Raw genomic sequence first — 16,184 nt, forward strand, 5'->3', positions numbered from 1 at the left:
CTCCGGACATAGCGTCCGAAGTACCTTTATGGTGGAGGCCACTTTCGGCCTCCTTGCCCTCTTCTTCTTGTCCTTCGCTGATGCCTGATATGGCGCCGGGACCAGCATCTTCATTAGCAGAGGATTAGCTGGGTCTTCGGGGAGTGGGGCCGGACACCTGATCCGCTCCGCCTTTTTCGTCCAACCTTGTTTAGAGGAGGGAATTCTCAGTACACCCCCTTTGATTGATGAACTAAGCTATGTTCGAAAATTTAACACTTATCGGGGTGGCCGGGTGATTGCAGTCAAGGCTGATGTCCTCGGACATCTTCGGCCACGACTTCTGAGTCTTGAAGAGCAATTTCCAGATCTCTTTGTGCGTCGTGCCGAAGAAATGCTGCAGGGTCCGCGGCCCTTCCAGATTAAACTCCCACATACGGAGAGGCCATCGCTGGCAGGGAAGGGTTCGGCGGACGAGCATCACCTGGATAACATTAGTGAGGCTCGTGTCCTTTTCTATGATACTCTTGATGCGCTTTTGCAGCATCAACACCTCGTCAGACGATCCCCAGTACAGACCTTTGTTGGTCCACGACATGAGCCGCAGCGGGGGTCCGGATCTGAATGCAGGAGCGGCCGCCCACTTGGTGCCGCGTGGTTCGTTGATGTAGAACCACTCCTGCTGCCATATCTTGACGGTCTCCACAAAGGCCCCTTTGGGCCAGGTAACATTGGGGAGCTTTCTCACCATGGCGCTGCTGCAATCCGCGTGCTGCCCGTCGACCACCTTCGGCTTCACGTTGAAGGCCTTGAGCCACAGGCCGAAGTGTGGGGGGATGCAGAGAAATGCCTCACACATGACGATGAACGCCAAGATGTGAAGGAAGGAGTTCGGGGCTTGATCATGAAAATCTAGCCCGTAATAGAACATAAGACCACGAACAAAGGGGTGAAGGGGAAACCCTAACTCGCGGAGGAAGTGAGGGATGAACACGACCCTCTCGCCGGGCTCTGGTTGCGGATGACTTGCCCTTTTGCGAGGAGCCTGTGTGCGTTTTCCGCGGTCAAGTACCTCGCCTTCCGGAGCTCTTTGACGTTCTCCTCCATCACGGAGGAGGCCATCCACTTGCCTTGAGAACCGGATCCAGACATTGCTGGAAGGGTTGGTGGCGGTGGGAAAGATTGGAGCTTGGGCGCTGGAGCTCGGGGATGGGAAGGCAGAGGAAAGAAGAGGGCGTGGGGTGAAAAGGTGGATCTTTATCCGTTTATATAGGTCGTGAATATCAAGCGCCACCCCCGCCTCAAGCCTTAAAGCTCGCCTGTTCCCAAGGGGTAGTGCGAATGACACGGTTGGATTACCCAAACCCGTATTGATGAGAATCCCGCAATAAGGGGACACGATCTCTGCTTTGACAAGATGTGTCAATGGAGGCCGGGCCTCGAAATGCGAAGCGGGAGGCAAAAAAACGGTTCGAAATAATAATAAGGCCAGACGTAACGTATCACCAAAAGAGCTGTCAGAGGACATAACTTATTTTGCTTAAGTATTTTGCCCTTGAGGTTGGGGATTGTAACTGTCATACAGAGCCGGATATAGTTCTCTTGTTCACTTGCTTTGGAGTACTCGGAGGAGGAACCCGCCTTGCAATGCCGAAGACAATCTGCGCGCCGGACATATCGTCATTGAAGCCTGGTTCAGGGGCTACTGAGGGAGTCCTGGATTATGGGGTCCTCAGGGATCCGGCCTATGTTACATGGGCCGGACTGATGGGCCAGAAGATACAAGATAGAAGGCCTTCCCCCTTGTCCGGATGGGAATCTCCTTTGTGTGGATGGCAAGCTCGGCGTCTGGATGTGTAGTTTCCTTTCTCTATAAACCGACTATGTACAACCCTAGGCCCCTCCAGTGTCTATATAAACCGGAGGGTTTAGTCCGTAGAGGCAAGGACAAATCATACAGGCTAGACATCTAGGGTTTAGCCATTACGATCTCCAGGTAGATCAACTCGTGTAACCCCTATACTCATCAAAGTCAATCAAGCAGGAAGTAGGGTATTACCTCCATTAAGAGGGCCCGAACCTGGGTAAACATCGTGTCCCTTGCCTCCTGTTCCCATCGATCCTCAGACGCACAGTTCAGAACCCCTTACCTGAGATCGGCCAGTTTTGACACCGACACGGACCCTACGGGTTCGAGAACTATGTATACATGGCCGAGACACATCTCTGGTCAATAACCAATAGTGGAACCTGGATGCTCATATTGGTTCCTACATATTCTACGACGATCTTTATCGGTCAAACCGGAATAACAACATACGTTATTCCCTTTGTCATTGGTGTGTTACTTGCCCGAGATTCGATCGTCGGTATCATCATACCTAGTTCAATCTCGTTAACGGAAATTCTCTTTACTCATTCCATAATGCATCATCCCGTAACTAACTCATTAGTCACATTTCTTGCAAGGCTTATAGTGGTGTGCATTACCGAGAGGGCCCAGAGATACCTCTCCGATACTCGGAGTGACAAATCCTAATCTCGATCTATGCCAAACCAACAAATACCTTTGGAGACACCTATAGAGCATCTTTATAATCACCCAGTTACGTTGTGACGTTTGATAGCACACAAGGTGTTCCTCTGGTATTCGGGAGTTGCATAATCTCATAGTCAGAGGAATATGTATAAGTCATGAAGAAAGCAATAGCAATAAAACTTAACGATCATTATGCTAAGCTAACGGATGGTCTTGTCCATCACATCATTCTCTAATGATGTGATCCCGTTCATCAAATGACAACACATGTCTATGGCCAGGAAACATAACCATCTTTGATCAACGAGCTAGTCAAGTAGAGGCATACTAGGGACACTCTGTTTTGTCTATGTATTCACACATTTACTATGTTTCCGGTTAATACAATTGTAGCATGAATAATAAACATTTATCATGAAATAAGGAATATAAATAACAACTTTATTATTGCCTCTAGGGCATATTTCCTTCAGATACCCCTAGTGCCTATATAAGTTGAGGGGTTTAGTCTGTAGAGGCAGCCTATAAACAGTTAGAACTCATACATATGATCTTGAGGTAGATCATCATGTACTTTGTACCCCATCACAATCAATACAATCAGAAGCAGGACGTAGGGTGCCTCTTAGCTAGAGAGGGCCCGAACCTAGGTAAACATTATGTCTCTCTTATCTCCTCATACCATCTAGTCGAGACCACCAGCTCATGACCCCCTACCCCGAGATCCGTCGATTTTAGCACCGATATTGGTGGCCCATACAGGTCTCGTTGTGTGGTCGCAGAGGCTCGATGGAGGCACCGATTGATGACCAGATCCATTCCGGCACGACATCAGAACATCAAGATCCTAGCTTAATAGAGGCATAAGAGAATCTCAGAACTCCTACACATTATCCTCGTATAAATCCTGACGAACCAATCTCGGTGATCAGATCTCCTGACATATCTTCGTATCTGGCCCAGGATCTTCAAGCACTCACATCCTAAGAGCCAGTCTCGCACTTGCCACGTGAAAATATTTGTGTCTGGTCGGATCAAGCCTTGAGCTCGAATCCAAAAGCCCTCTGTGGCAGCCCACTAAGCATGACCGCGCAGATCGGTCTAAGGCCGACATTTGTGGGATCGAGAAGATAGGTCTAGAGGGGGTGAGTAGACACTAACAAGGCAAAAGGTGCAATTTTTAATTTTCTTGGGACTTGGATAGATTTTAGTAAAAGTGGCAACCAATACAATATACACATGCATATGTAGAGAATGGGCAACAGATAATATACAACATGCAAGTGTAAGAAAGTAGAGGAGGTAGAGTTCGTGAGATCAAACACAATGAAGACACTGTGATTTTTGGCGTGGTTCCAAGGTGCCATCGTACGTCCATATCGATGGAGACTTGAACCCACGAAGGGTAACGGCCGCGCGAGTCCACAGAGGGCTCCACCCATGAAGGGTCCATGATACGTCCATTTTGAATCATGTTTTCCAATTGTTATTTATAATGTTTTTATGCATAAAAATGCTTTATGGAGTAATTCTAATGTCTTTTCTCTCATAATATGCAAGGTTTACACAAAGAGGGAGAACACCGGCAGCTGGTCTGGACCTGAAAAAGCTACGTCAGAGATACCTATTATGCACATCTCCAAATGAGCTGAAATTTTATGAAGAATTATTTTGGAATATATAAAAAATACTGGAGCAAATAACTACCGGAGGGGGCTGCCTGGTGCCCAAGACCCAAGGCGCGCCAGGCTCCTCTGGCATGCCCTGGTGGGTGGTGGGCAGCCCAGCCCACCTTTGGTGCCCATCTTCTGGTATGTAAGGTCTTTTGACCTAGAAAAAATGGAGAGGACTTTCAGGACGGAACGCCGCCGTCTCGAGGCGGAACTTGGGCAGGGGCACTTTTGCCCTCCGGCAGAGCGATTCTTTCGAGGGAACTTCACTCCCGGAGGGGGAAATTGAAGCCATCTTCATCACCAACAACGCTATCATCTTTGGAAGGTCAGTCTTCATCAACATCTTCAACAGCACCATCTCATCTCAAAGCCTATTTCATCTCTTGTGTTCAATCCTTGTACCTAAACCTCAGATGGTACCTGTGGGTGACTAGTAGTGTTGATTACATCTTGTAGTTGATTACTATATGGTTTATTTGGTGGGAGATTATATGTTTAGATCCATTATGCTATTTAATACCCCTCTGATCATGAATATCATTTGTGAGTAGTTACCTTCACTACAAAAAAAAGACACATCCATGACATGTTAGGCCAATTTTTTTTCTGTCATGCTTATGACACTTCTATGACGATAATTGTGACAAAACCCGGTATCATCAAGGATGTGGAGGGCTCCTACTTCTATGACAAAAAATCATGATAGAAAATGGGCTTTTCTTCTTGGGCGGGCCGGAGACGCACCTACATGACATTCTTTGGGCTGTCCATGACGGACAAATTCGTGGTAGAAGCGAGGGCGAGGAAAGATTTGGGGAGTTCCCAGTTATGGTGGGTGGTCGGGGCCGAGCGATGCACGGAGGTTTGCGCGTTTCTCTCATACACGTACGCGCGTGTGTGTGAGGCATTACGCTCTAACTGAACCCGAGCGAGGTGGGCTCTAACTGAACCTGAGCGACTGCACTAGCTACGTTACTGAACCCAGATCGATCCCTTGTTGTTAACTGAACCCGAGTGATTCCTTCGCTACTGCTGCTAACTAAAGCCGATCGAAGCTGCCTCTTGATGAACAGTTACCGGTGGGGGTTGGGTGCATCATGACTGGATCTTTTCTACCATGAATTACAATGTTTAGTCGTTGTTTGAACTTTGGAGGTGATGTGCATTTATGTTTTGCGGTCTCAGAAAGGGCTAGCGGGATACCACTATTGTCATATTATATCATGGTTGTTTTGATGAAGTGTTGTCATTTGAGATATCTTATTATTGCTTGCTAGTTGATTATGCCATTGATATGAGTTAATATAACTTTTAAGAGTTATTGTTGACATGGTTAGTCATGATCTTTGCTGAAAACCTGGGTGCTACTTAAGCTTATTTATGTAAACAAGAGCAAAAGAGTTCGTACAAGTTTTTTTTTCATTTTCAGTTTATCAACTGAATTGCTTGAGGACAAGCAAAACTTTAAGCTTGGGGGAGTTGATACGTCTCCGTCGTATATACTTTTCCTAATGTTTTTCCTCTTGTTTTGGACTCTAATTTGCATGATTTGAATGAAACTAACGCAGACTGACGTTGTTTTCAGCACAACTACTATGGTGTTGTTTTTGTGCAGAAATAAAGGTTCTCGGAATGACATGAAACTTTTTGGAGATTTTTTTATGGAATAAAAGAAAAATACTGAAGCCAAGAACCACCGGAGGGGGGCCCCTGGGTGAGCACAACCCACCAGGGCGCCCCGCTGACCCTATCTCCGACGCTATAAAATCCTATTTTCAGAGAAAAAATCAGGGAGAAAGAATTATCACGTTTTGCGAGACAAAGCCGGCGCCACCTCCTGTTCTTCGTCGGGAGGCTAGATCTGGAGTCTGTTTGGGGCTCCGGAGAGGGGAATATTCGATCTTCGTCATCACCAACCCTTCTCCATCGCTAATTCCATGATGCTCCCCACCAAGAGTGAGTAATTCCTTCGTGGGCTCGCTGGTCGGTGAGGGAGTTGGATGAGATTCATCATGTAATCGAGTTAGTTTTGTTAGGGCTTGATCCCTAGTATCCATTATGTTATGAGATTGATGTTGCTATGACTTTGCCATGCTTAATGCTTGTTACTTTGGGCCCGGGTGCCATGATTTCAGATCTGAACCGTTTATGCTATCACCATTATATCTATGCTCTAGATCCGATCTTGCAATTTATAGTCACCTATTACGGGTTATGATCTGTAAACCCCGAAGTGACATTATTCGGCATACTCTCCGATGATGACCGTAGTTTGAGGAGTGCATGTATTCACTATGTGCTAATGCTTTGTTTCAGTTCTCTATTAAAATGAGGCCTTAATATCCCTTAGTTTCCATATGGACCCCGCTGCCACGGGAGGGTATGACAAAAGATGTCATGCAAGTTCTTTCCATAAGCACGTATGACAATTTATGGAATACATGCCTACATTATATTTATGAACTGGGGCTAGTTTTGTACCACCCTAGGTTATGAATGTTATATGATGAATATCATCCAACAAATTCACCGATCCAATGCCTACGAATTTTCCATATATTGTTTCTACTAAGTTACTATTGCTACTGTTACTGTCACAACTGCTACAAAATCATTGCTATCACTGTTATCGTAACTATTACTATTACTATTACTACTGCTATCAAAATGATCATATTGCTGTGCTACTGATCATATTGCTGCAGATAATTAATCTGTCGAATCAATAAATTTGGGTTGAATACTCTACCCTCGAAAACTGTTGCGATCCCCTATACTTGTGGGTTATCACTCCTCAGTCCAAAAGATATCTCCTGCAGCACGAAGAACAACGTCTACTGCTGCTAGGTAATCATTCGGAGCATAAAGAGATTTCTCTCGCTTCTTTCATAGGTTTTGGGCTAAGCATCACAGCGGATCTAAGCTTCGAGAACCTATAGCCCTCTTAATAGTACGGAGGTCCTATGACTCAATTGAACGAAAGAAGAAGAACGAAAAGGATACTACGTCTTCTCTTTGTCTTCGACTTCCATTCGTTGCAGTCAATTTCTTCGGACAACAACACCGAACTAATTGCTTCATGTCAACAATAATTTTCGAGGGGCTAATTCCTTCACATCAATCTTCTCGTGTACATGACTTCAATAGATGTAGCTTGTTCTTCTCTGCAACGCAGATATACTTCGCTGAAGTTCCTCGAACTTAGCACCGGAGATAGCATTCTCTTCGGTATTGTATGGACTATTTCTCTCTGTATGCAATAGCAAACAAATTCGCGTTCTTGAAAATCGGCACTTCTCCAAATCCAGAAGACAGACGGAATTCTAGGATTATCCTTTTGGGCAAAGACTTTATGCAGACTTCTTCTGGATTCAGTCCATACCTGTTCCTGTCAACAATCTCCAAAACATAGGAAGGCAGATATTGCACCAACAGAAAGGTAATGGATGTTGTTGTTGTTGATGATGAACCCCTTACTCTTGTGCTTTAAATGATAGTCTCCTCAACACTCAATCACCCTCTCACAAATTTGGCATGGTAGTAGGAAAAGGACTGCAGTGGAAAGAAACTTGAGGGGCTAGAAATCAAGGATAAAAGGTTGGAGTGGAATCCTCTTGATTTCAACACAAGTGTAGGTGGTTATCTCTCAAAAAATGGATATGGGAAGGGGTAGTTTCGTCCTAGTTGCTCTCTCTCAGAGTTGGTGGAGTGGGTGGGGTATATATATATAGCCATCATAAAAAATTTAACTGTTACACAAACTCAGTGGGGCCGAGTGAAACCACTCGGTGAGACCAACTAGTGCAAAAGGTTTGACTTTAAGCATTTCGGTGAGACCGGATGAAACAACTCGATGAGACTGATGGATGATGACGTAAGCACTTTCTACACTTCGGTGACACCGACCCAAACCACTCAAAAATTCCGAGATGAAGTCGATTGGTTACAGAAGGTTGGCACGCACACTTCGGTGGGACTGAATGTCATCTCAGTGAGACCGAGTCACTAGGGTTTAGGCAGTGGCTCTATCAAGTGTATCTCGGTGGGTCCGAGTAGGAGTGAATTGGTGGGACCGAGATGGACTTTAGGGTTTTGGAAAGATAGGAATGTGAGGGTGTGGCTGAGGGTTTGGGAGTAGTATCTTTAATCACTTAAAAATGATTCATGATCCAAACCTCACCCCCTTTTAATAGTATTGGCTTTCCTATGGACTCAATGTGATCTTGGATCACTTAACCATAAATCTGGAGTGTTGAAGCTTTGCCAACATTGTTCCTATTAGCTTGAGGGGTCCACATCTCCATCCATCTACTTTCCTAGGCTAAACTTTTCCTGAAATATAGTTGAGGAAAACATTAGTCCAACAACATGTATGTTGGCATGAATTACCAAAACCACAAATGGAGCAATTGTGCTTTCAATCTCCACCTTTTTGGTAACTTATGACAACATATATCAAAGCTTCAAATAAGAATACACTATAGAGGTACATTAAAGCTTTGAGAAGCATGTAACATGTATACGCTCCCCCTACAAGTGTGCAGTCTTTTAAAGTTAATTGCTTTTGGAATGCAAATGCATAATTGGGTAGGAATATTCAATATGTCACATGCATCTCCGGTATATGCATCAAAGCAAAAGATGTGAATGGAAGTGTTCATGTGTCCATGATGATTTCTTGCAAACAAGTATGTTCAGTAAGCAAATCATCATGCACATGTGTATGTTGCATATACTTACCTTGAGGTGCTTGACCATTATACCCGAAGAAACAAACTTGAGAAAACAAGGTTAGATAACACAAGAGTTTCTCTCCAAGAAAATGCAAGAACTTCAATAATACCAAGATTGGAATGACATGTAAAAGGGTTAGTATCACTAGGTGAATACTTCCTTAAGAGACGACATGTCCCCAAGGACTCAATAAAGATTTGCAATAAAGATCCAATGGTTCCCCCCTAAGCTTTGAACTTCCTCTCCCCTTGAATGTGTGCTTGTAGATATTGGGAGTAGGTAGGGTGAGATAAATCAGAGAAAAAGATCATATAGTATGATCAAGCAAATAAAACATAAATCAATTATATGTTCCTCCGCACTTGGAAACATATAGATCTCTGTCCTCTTATAATTGTGCATTTCTCTTCATATAGAAAGGCTTTGATGTGTATCTCTCTCTAAGTGAGACTTTAGATAAGCTTTGATGGGACATCTCTCTCCCCCTTTGACATCAATTTCCAAGAAGGGTTTAGCTCTTAGTCATTGGTCAATGGGTAGGGTCCTCTATCTCTTGCAAAAATTCAAGCTTTGCCACGTGGATTATTGCCTATAGACGCCCATGAGTCACCATATCGGTACCCCTGGGGGGCTAGACCAGTGAGGAAAGTGTGTTATAAACGATGTGTGGGTTAGATAACGCAAGCACGAGCGGATCCCAAGCCAGTAAGATGCCACCCAATGTTTTTTTACTATAAACAGTAGGGTAAAAACCCCACTCTAAATTTTATTATTAAAAAAATAAAGGACAAAAGTCTCAACAGCTACAGATAAGCTTGAGCTAAGCCCAGAAAAGAAAAGAAAGAACCCTAAGAAAATATGAAGTGCCGCCCCGTGTGTTGTCATTCATAAGGTAATAGAAACTTCCAAATTTATTCACCAAGCATTGTTTGACAATCTCAAGCGGTACAACCTCCATCTTGGTCTCCTGGAAACATATTATACCAGGATCAAGCGCGGGCACCACTTGATAGGTAGTATTGCGTGGTGGTGGTGTATTTAGCCCACATACTTTCCACGCAAGCAACTTCAAAGGTCGTGTAGCCATATAGGAAGCCCACAACAATCACCACAAGGGTTGAAGGCTAAGGCCCTCACCTCCACGTCTACCACGGTCTCCGGAAGTGGCAAGACCAAGGGTTCCCATCCAAACAACGCTAGAACCACAACAATTTGGGTATCATTTAATGGTCGGTCGAACAAACAGCCATATGCCTACAATGCGTCATCGCCTATGATGTCTCCTTCATTTGTCAGGCAGGGTTTCCTTACGATTGCTTGTTGATGTTTGGTGCCCATAGATCCACGACCTAGGCCCTTAGCCAAGCGTACGCTCCACCTAGGTGTGGTGGTGATCCGCCTTCGCTGCCTTGGGCGCCTCGACTTCGGCGGTGTATGGCTCACAGATGTGGGGAGGATGGGAGATAGCTCACATTGTACTTGGGCACAAAAAGTGTTTAGGCGGGCAGGTGCATGCTTTGTGCAACAAGTGTGCCCGTCCAACCATTTGATAAAGCTACAAAAACCTCCTTAGAAAGACTAAGCATGATCCCATGCATGTGCAATTCCCATCTTGTCTCTACTTGGCACGCCTTCGAGTGAACGAGAGAGATCCCACAGGCGAGCAACACTAGATGAGACCTCAGGGGTTATCGCCTGCATGCTTTCCGCCCCATCAAGCACATGCATTGGATCCACTTGGGAGCCCATGGTAGGCTGAATGCCTCGCGTCCCATCAACAACCACCAACTCCATCGACCCCACGCGGACTGCCAGGTTTGTCTGCATCAGATCTTCACGCGAGTTCCAATTGGCCGCAGCAGGTTCCACTAACACCCCACGCTAGCGGTGGAAGGTAACAGAGGAAGGGACCTCTTCTCCGCCGCGTTCCAAGACTGGTGGCAGGAGGGCCCAATGGCACAAGACGACGAGAGATGCCCGATCCCATACTAATCGGCTCTAATTTCCACGGTTGCCACCTGGTCTCCCACCGTAGAATTCACCACGCGTCGGCATGTGGTAGGCGGTCGATCTGTGCTCTGTCCAATGGCAGACACAGTGTGATGAGGCCTACCGGTGACGTTATCTTGGCAGCTGGAAAGCACGAGACCCTCCGCAACCACCGGTGTTTGAAATTGGGGCCGCCGCGCGGACGACGCCTGGATTTCGAATTCTCGCGTCGGCCGCACCGATGCCGACGAGGACCCTGCGCCACAGGCAGGGCAACTTGCGTTGATCCTCCTACTGCCTTGTCCTAGGCCACCTACCACCTGGCGCAGGGCCATCACCGAGGCACTCGCGAACATCTTTTGACGGCGAGGAGGGGGCAGTGGCAGCGGCGGAGGTGGTGGATCGTCAGCATCATCCTCCGAGTCATCCACCATGGGCAGGCGCAACCAACTAGACAATCCTAATGGGATCACACTTCACCCCGCACTAATAGGAAACTAATCTAGAACATTCTTGAGAAAGTATTTCAGATAAATACACTTTTGGCACGTGGATATTGCAATCACACTTCCTGCGGTGCTATAATGTTTCCACAAAACTACACAAAAACTTGAACATGTGAAAATGTCTGTGATTTAAGTATCTACTAATAATTTTATAAATAAATAAATGTGCGATGGTTTTTTAAGTATGAATTTTCTGACATTAACCCCATAATAATAAAATAGAAAAATGAATTCAGATCAACACCCTACTAATGCTTTCCCCGGAGACACGACTCAAAACCCTACCAGGACATCCTCAAAAAAAAAAAAAAAAAAAAAAAACCCTACCAGGACTAGTGCTTTCCCCAATCCGACCTCTTTCCAGGGCGCACGTTCCAGCCCCACGCTGCTTTTATAACCCCTCGGTTTTCTCTCTCCTCTCCACCGCGGCGGCCGCAACTACTCTGGTACAGCAAGCGAGCGCCGCCCCAAGCCCTACACCAGCAATGGCCGATCCAGCGGAGCACCGCGAGGAGGAGGAGGCCGCGGCGGCCGGCGAGGAAGAGGACACCGGCGCCCAAATCGCTCCCATAGTGAAGCTCGAGGAGGTTGCCATCACAACCGGCGAAGAGGACGAGGACGTCCTCCTCGACATGTAAGCCGCCGCCTCCGCCTCCGCCTCCGCCTTTACTTCTTTCGATCTTGCCCGATCCGATCGTTCCCGGCTTTGATCTAAGTCTGACGCGTCTGGTTCGGTGCTTCTTCTTGTGTCCGCAGGAAAGCGAAGCTCTACCGATTTGACAAGGACGGGGGCCAGTGGAAGGAGCGGGGCACGGGTGCCGTCAAGCTGCTCAAGCACAAGGAGACTGCCAAGGTCCGCCTCGTCATGCGACAGGCCAAGACCCTCAAGATCTGCGCCAATCACCTCGGTACTTCTTTGCTTGTTGTTTTTAGGGGGATAATTTTCGGTGGTGATTTAGATTTACAGATCAGATAGGTGGGGGTGTTTTTTGACATCTTGATATTTGGTGTGCAGTTGTGGCCACGACGAAGATGCAGGAGCACGCTGGGAGCGACAAGTCGTGCGTGTGGCACGCTCTGGATTTTGCCGACTGTGAGCTCAAGGAGGAGATGTTCGCCATCCGCTTTGGATCCGTGGAGAGTGAGCACTGAGCACCCTATCATCTGTGCAGCTTTTCTCTTTTATTTTTATATATAGCGCGCATCATTCAAAAGGGTTGGTGATCTATGAATTCACAAGCCAAGTTTGTTGTGGGTTGTGGGTTTAACTAAGCAGTACTTCAGGTTGATCTAGTGTGTTATACCGGCCTTTGACTTTAAACTCCACAGTAGAACGGCATCAGTGTCGGACCTAGAAAGAAAATGTCCTGGTATCCTTCTTATAAAATATACATGCATTTTTTCTGGATGTCACACACTAATTTGCATCAATTATAGTAATGAATATATTTTTGGACAGTGTCCGGTGCACCCCCTAGCTATATGTTGCTGGTACGCCCTGAATGCCACAAAGCTATCCTGCCATGAAAGATCATTAGTGTAGTGCTGTTCCTGTATACCTAACATTCAGCAACTGATTTTCATGGCATTGCTTTGCTTGTGCTTAACCTCAGTACTCAGTAGTCAGTAATGTATAGCACTGCCTTACCCCTTGATCTTTTGCACTTCCATAGGATTTTTTGTCACTCTCGCTAATTAATTTTGAGCCAATTAGAGGCTGTGCTGTATTTCAAGTGTTCACATTTTCTGACAAGATAACTATTCATCTTAAGCAAAAAGGATTTTGATTATATATAAAACTGTAATATTATTTGTTGTAGTAGTGGCCCTGGTTATCAATTTGATGAATTTAGACTACACAAGAGGCGCTAAACTTGTACTCCCTCCGTCCGAAAAAGCTTGTCCCAAGCCTGTCCATCAAATGGATGTATCTAGCACTAACTTGGTGCTAGATACATTCATTTGAGGGACAAGTTTTTTCGGACGGAGGGAGTAGCAAATTGTTAGTTCTTCAAAATTGTAAAATTATTTTTGCAGGTATATAAAACTTGTAGGTTTTGTGATGTAGGTCAGTTCAGTTTTTCAATTTTCAAATAGCAGAATATACAAGTTGGCAGTAAACTACAAATATGAAATCGATCATCATGTGACCCCCATATTGCTGCAAGCATTGTCGCCCTAAAATAATTTGCATTCATTTGCACTTCTATTCAGCTTTATGTTAGTATTTTAGCTAATTAATGTTACAATATCCCAGCAATGTGTGCTTCTTCCATCTAAATGATCCACATTATTTTCCACATCCATTGCATTTTTGCATAGAAGCTTAGCTAATCAAGTTGCAGTGACCATGGGTCACAAACTGCAAGTTTTTGGACCTATATGTGGAACTGTGAAAGTATATTACAAGGACGTAGTAGGTGAATTATCAAGAGTATGGATGTAATGGACACTGCTAAAAGCTCAAGGGCTTGTGGTCCAAAAATTTCCCATAAAGGTTTCCTGTGTAGTGATGATATGCATGTTAGCATTGTAGGATATTTGATTGATAGTGTCGACAAATTTGTAAGAGAGTCATTAGTAGTTAGTTTGTAATTTGTGAGATTGTAAGTTTCTAAGACTGAGATTTAAATGCGTAAATAAAGTGAGCGTTGCTATGTTTTCTGCGGTTGCCGCACCTACATGAGAAAACAAGTGCCGAGGCATTATGCTATTTTAGTCAGGAGGCTAGCAAATATCATGTCATCCTCATGTTTGCTTGATTCTATTTCAGACTGCAAAAAATTCAAGGATCTTGTAGATGAGATTGCTGAGCAGCAAGGAAAGAATGAGGAGAAAGAAAGCGAGGAAGTCTCCTCTGCTGCCGAGTTGGTAGAGAAATTGACTGTGGCGGAGGTCAAAAAGGAGGAACAAACGGAGAAAGTGGAGACTCCTGCAGTAGATGATAAGAAGGATGCTGAAAAGTGAAAACTTGGGCCGGCTATTTCATCCTATGCTCTAGGCGGAGCACTGCTATACTCGAACTAGTGAATTTTCAAATGAGTGTCATTCGATTCATTTTATGGTCAAAGTTCATCTTCCTTTCACAAATTTTCATTGTGTTGTTCTGTGGGATGTTTGTTTGTGTTGGGCCAAGTTTGATTTGTGTCAGTCATGGGTTTCTTGGTTGATAGACTGTCATTTGTTTTTCTGGATGGTGTGCCTGGGGTTAGCATGTTTGTACAATTATTTGGGAATTGCTTTTGGAATGGATACGGTTTGAGTTGTCCAAAATCCCTGGATGATGCTGTCTTGTCACTTTGTACCGCGTCGCATATCTTCATTGCCGCAAGAACAATGATATAGTACATGAGCACACAAGACTTTAGTCAGGCCATTGTCTTGTCCGAGCTCCGACCGACGAGCACATGTTCCCTCTAACCGACGAGCACATGCCTCAGATAGTTACTCCCTCCGTTCGGAACCGACGAGCACATGTTCCCTCTAACCGACGAGCACATGCCTCAGATAGTTACTCCCTCCGTTCAGAATTACTCGTCTAAAAAATGAATGTATCTAAATATATTTTAGTTGTAGATATCGTCTAAAAAATGAATGTATTTAAATGTATTTTAGTTGTAGATACATATTCATTTTTGTGACAAATAATTCTGAACGGAGGGAGTATCTTTGAAGGGGCTGCTAAGGCATCCTGTATTTATATTTGAAAAGGAGAAGAAAAAATGATGCTCCAAAAATTTACACATAGCATGACATACGAATTTGATGAAGACCGTGGATGCTAGGCATCACATAGCATGCAGATACACAAAAGAGTTGACGAAAGTTTTACTGAATTTGATGAAGAGTGTGGATGGTTGGCATCCCCAAGCTTAGAGCATCTACAGCCGGACATTGCAAATCCGGGCCCTCAAACATCCGCGGACGCATCTGCGGGCAGTGACTAAGCATGCCTCAAATTAGTCACTTTGCATCCGCCTCTCTCATATTTCATCCCCTAAATCCATACAAAGCATGCAAAAGTAATCCTACGTACTACCCTAGCTACTCTTTGTCATCGGAGATGTCCGCGACGACGGCGCCGGCTGACGGGCGGGTAGGAGGGCTCCGGCTCATCCTCCTCCTGCTCGACCTCATCCATGTAAGCGAACATCTCCGCCTTGTCCGTGGCCTCTTGCGCCTCTATCTCCTGCCCGCGACGGCGTCTTGCCTCCGCAGTCGACTCCGACCGGAGGGAATCGAGGATGACCTGCTGCTCCGCCTGCAGATCCCCGTCGCCAACGTCCCCCACATCCTCCTCCTCCTCCTCCTCCTCCTTCAACTCCTCCTCCGGATCCACTGCATCCGGAGGTAGCCCCGCGGCGATCCGGGCTTCGCGCCTTGCCCGGATCTGCTCAAGGAGCTCGAGCTGGCGCCGCGGCGTCAGAAAGGGCTCGCTCCTCACCCGGCGGCGTGGGGGCATGGATACTATGTGGACGGGTGGAGTGGAAAGTGGCGGCGGCGGACAAGAGGAGGAAAATATGGATGGATGATAGGATTTCGGTGCTGCCGGTCGACTTAAATAGCGGGGCAATGCACTACGCGGTCCGCCGGAGCTGCGCCACCGGTCTGACGGAGGAGACGAGCTTCGGACCGCCTGGTTTGAGGGCGTTTCCGGCTGGGACCATTTCGTCAGTCCGACGTGGTGGGCGTGCCCGGGCGCCCCCATATCCGCCCCATATTTGGGCTGGATATGGGGGGTGCCGGTCATCCCGGACGTTTGAG

At 45.9% G+C, this 16,184-nt stretch overlaps 1 protein-coding gene across 1 annotated transcript; it reads left to right on the forward strand.

Annotated features, from left to right (window-relative positions):
- Positions 1 to 11,772: 11,772 nt before the first annotated feature.
- LOC123097772 (ran-binding protein 1 homolog a) lies at positions 11,773 to 14,693 on the forward strand. The gene is made up of 4 exons (XM_044519595.1): positions 11,773 to 12,054; positions 12,177 to 12,328; positions 12,436 to 12,561; positions 14,194 to 14,693. The coding sequence occupies exons 1-4, from the start codon at positions 11,906 to 11,908 to the stop codon at positions 14,385 to 14,387; spliced, it is 621 nt and encodes a 206-aa protein (XP_044375530.1). The 5' UTR covers positions 11,773 to 11,905; the 3' UTR covers positions 14,388 to 14,693.
- The last annotated feature ends 1,491 nt before the right edge of the window (positions 14,694 to 16,184 follow it).

Source organism: Triticum aestivum, chromosome 4D, assembly GCF_018294505.1.
Source record: "Triticum aestivum cultivar Chinese Spring chromosome 4D, IWGSC CS RefSeq v2.1, whole genome shotgun sequence".
Taxonomy (NCBI): domain Eukaryota; kingdom Viridiplantae; phylum Streptophyta; class Magnoliopsida; order Poales; family Poaceae; genus Triticum; species Triticum aestivum.

Bases quoted from the DNA above. Each gene is read 5' to 3' on its own strand.
- LOC123097772 (XM_044519595.1), top strand. From the start codon at position 11,906: ATGGCCGATCCAGCGGAGCACCGCGAGGAGGAGGAGGCCGCGGCGGCC. The intron at 12,329-12,435 runs GTACTTCTTTGC...TTTGGTGTGCAG, and splicing joins GATCTGCGCCAATCACCTCG to TTGTGGCCACGACGAAGATG. The intron at 12,562-14,193 runs GTGAGCACTGAG...ATTCTATTTCAG, and splicing joins CCGCTTTGGATCCGTGGAGA to ACTGCAAAAAATTCAAGGAT.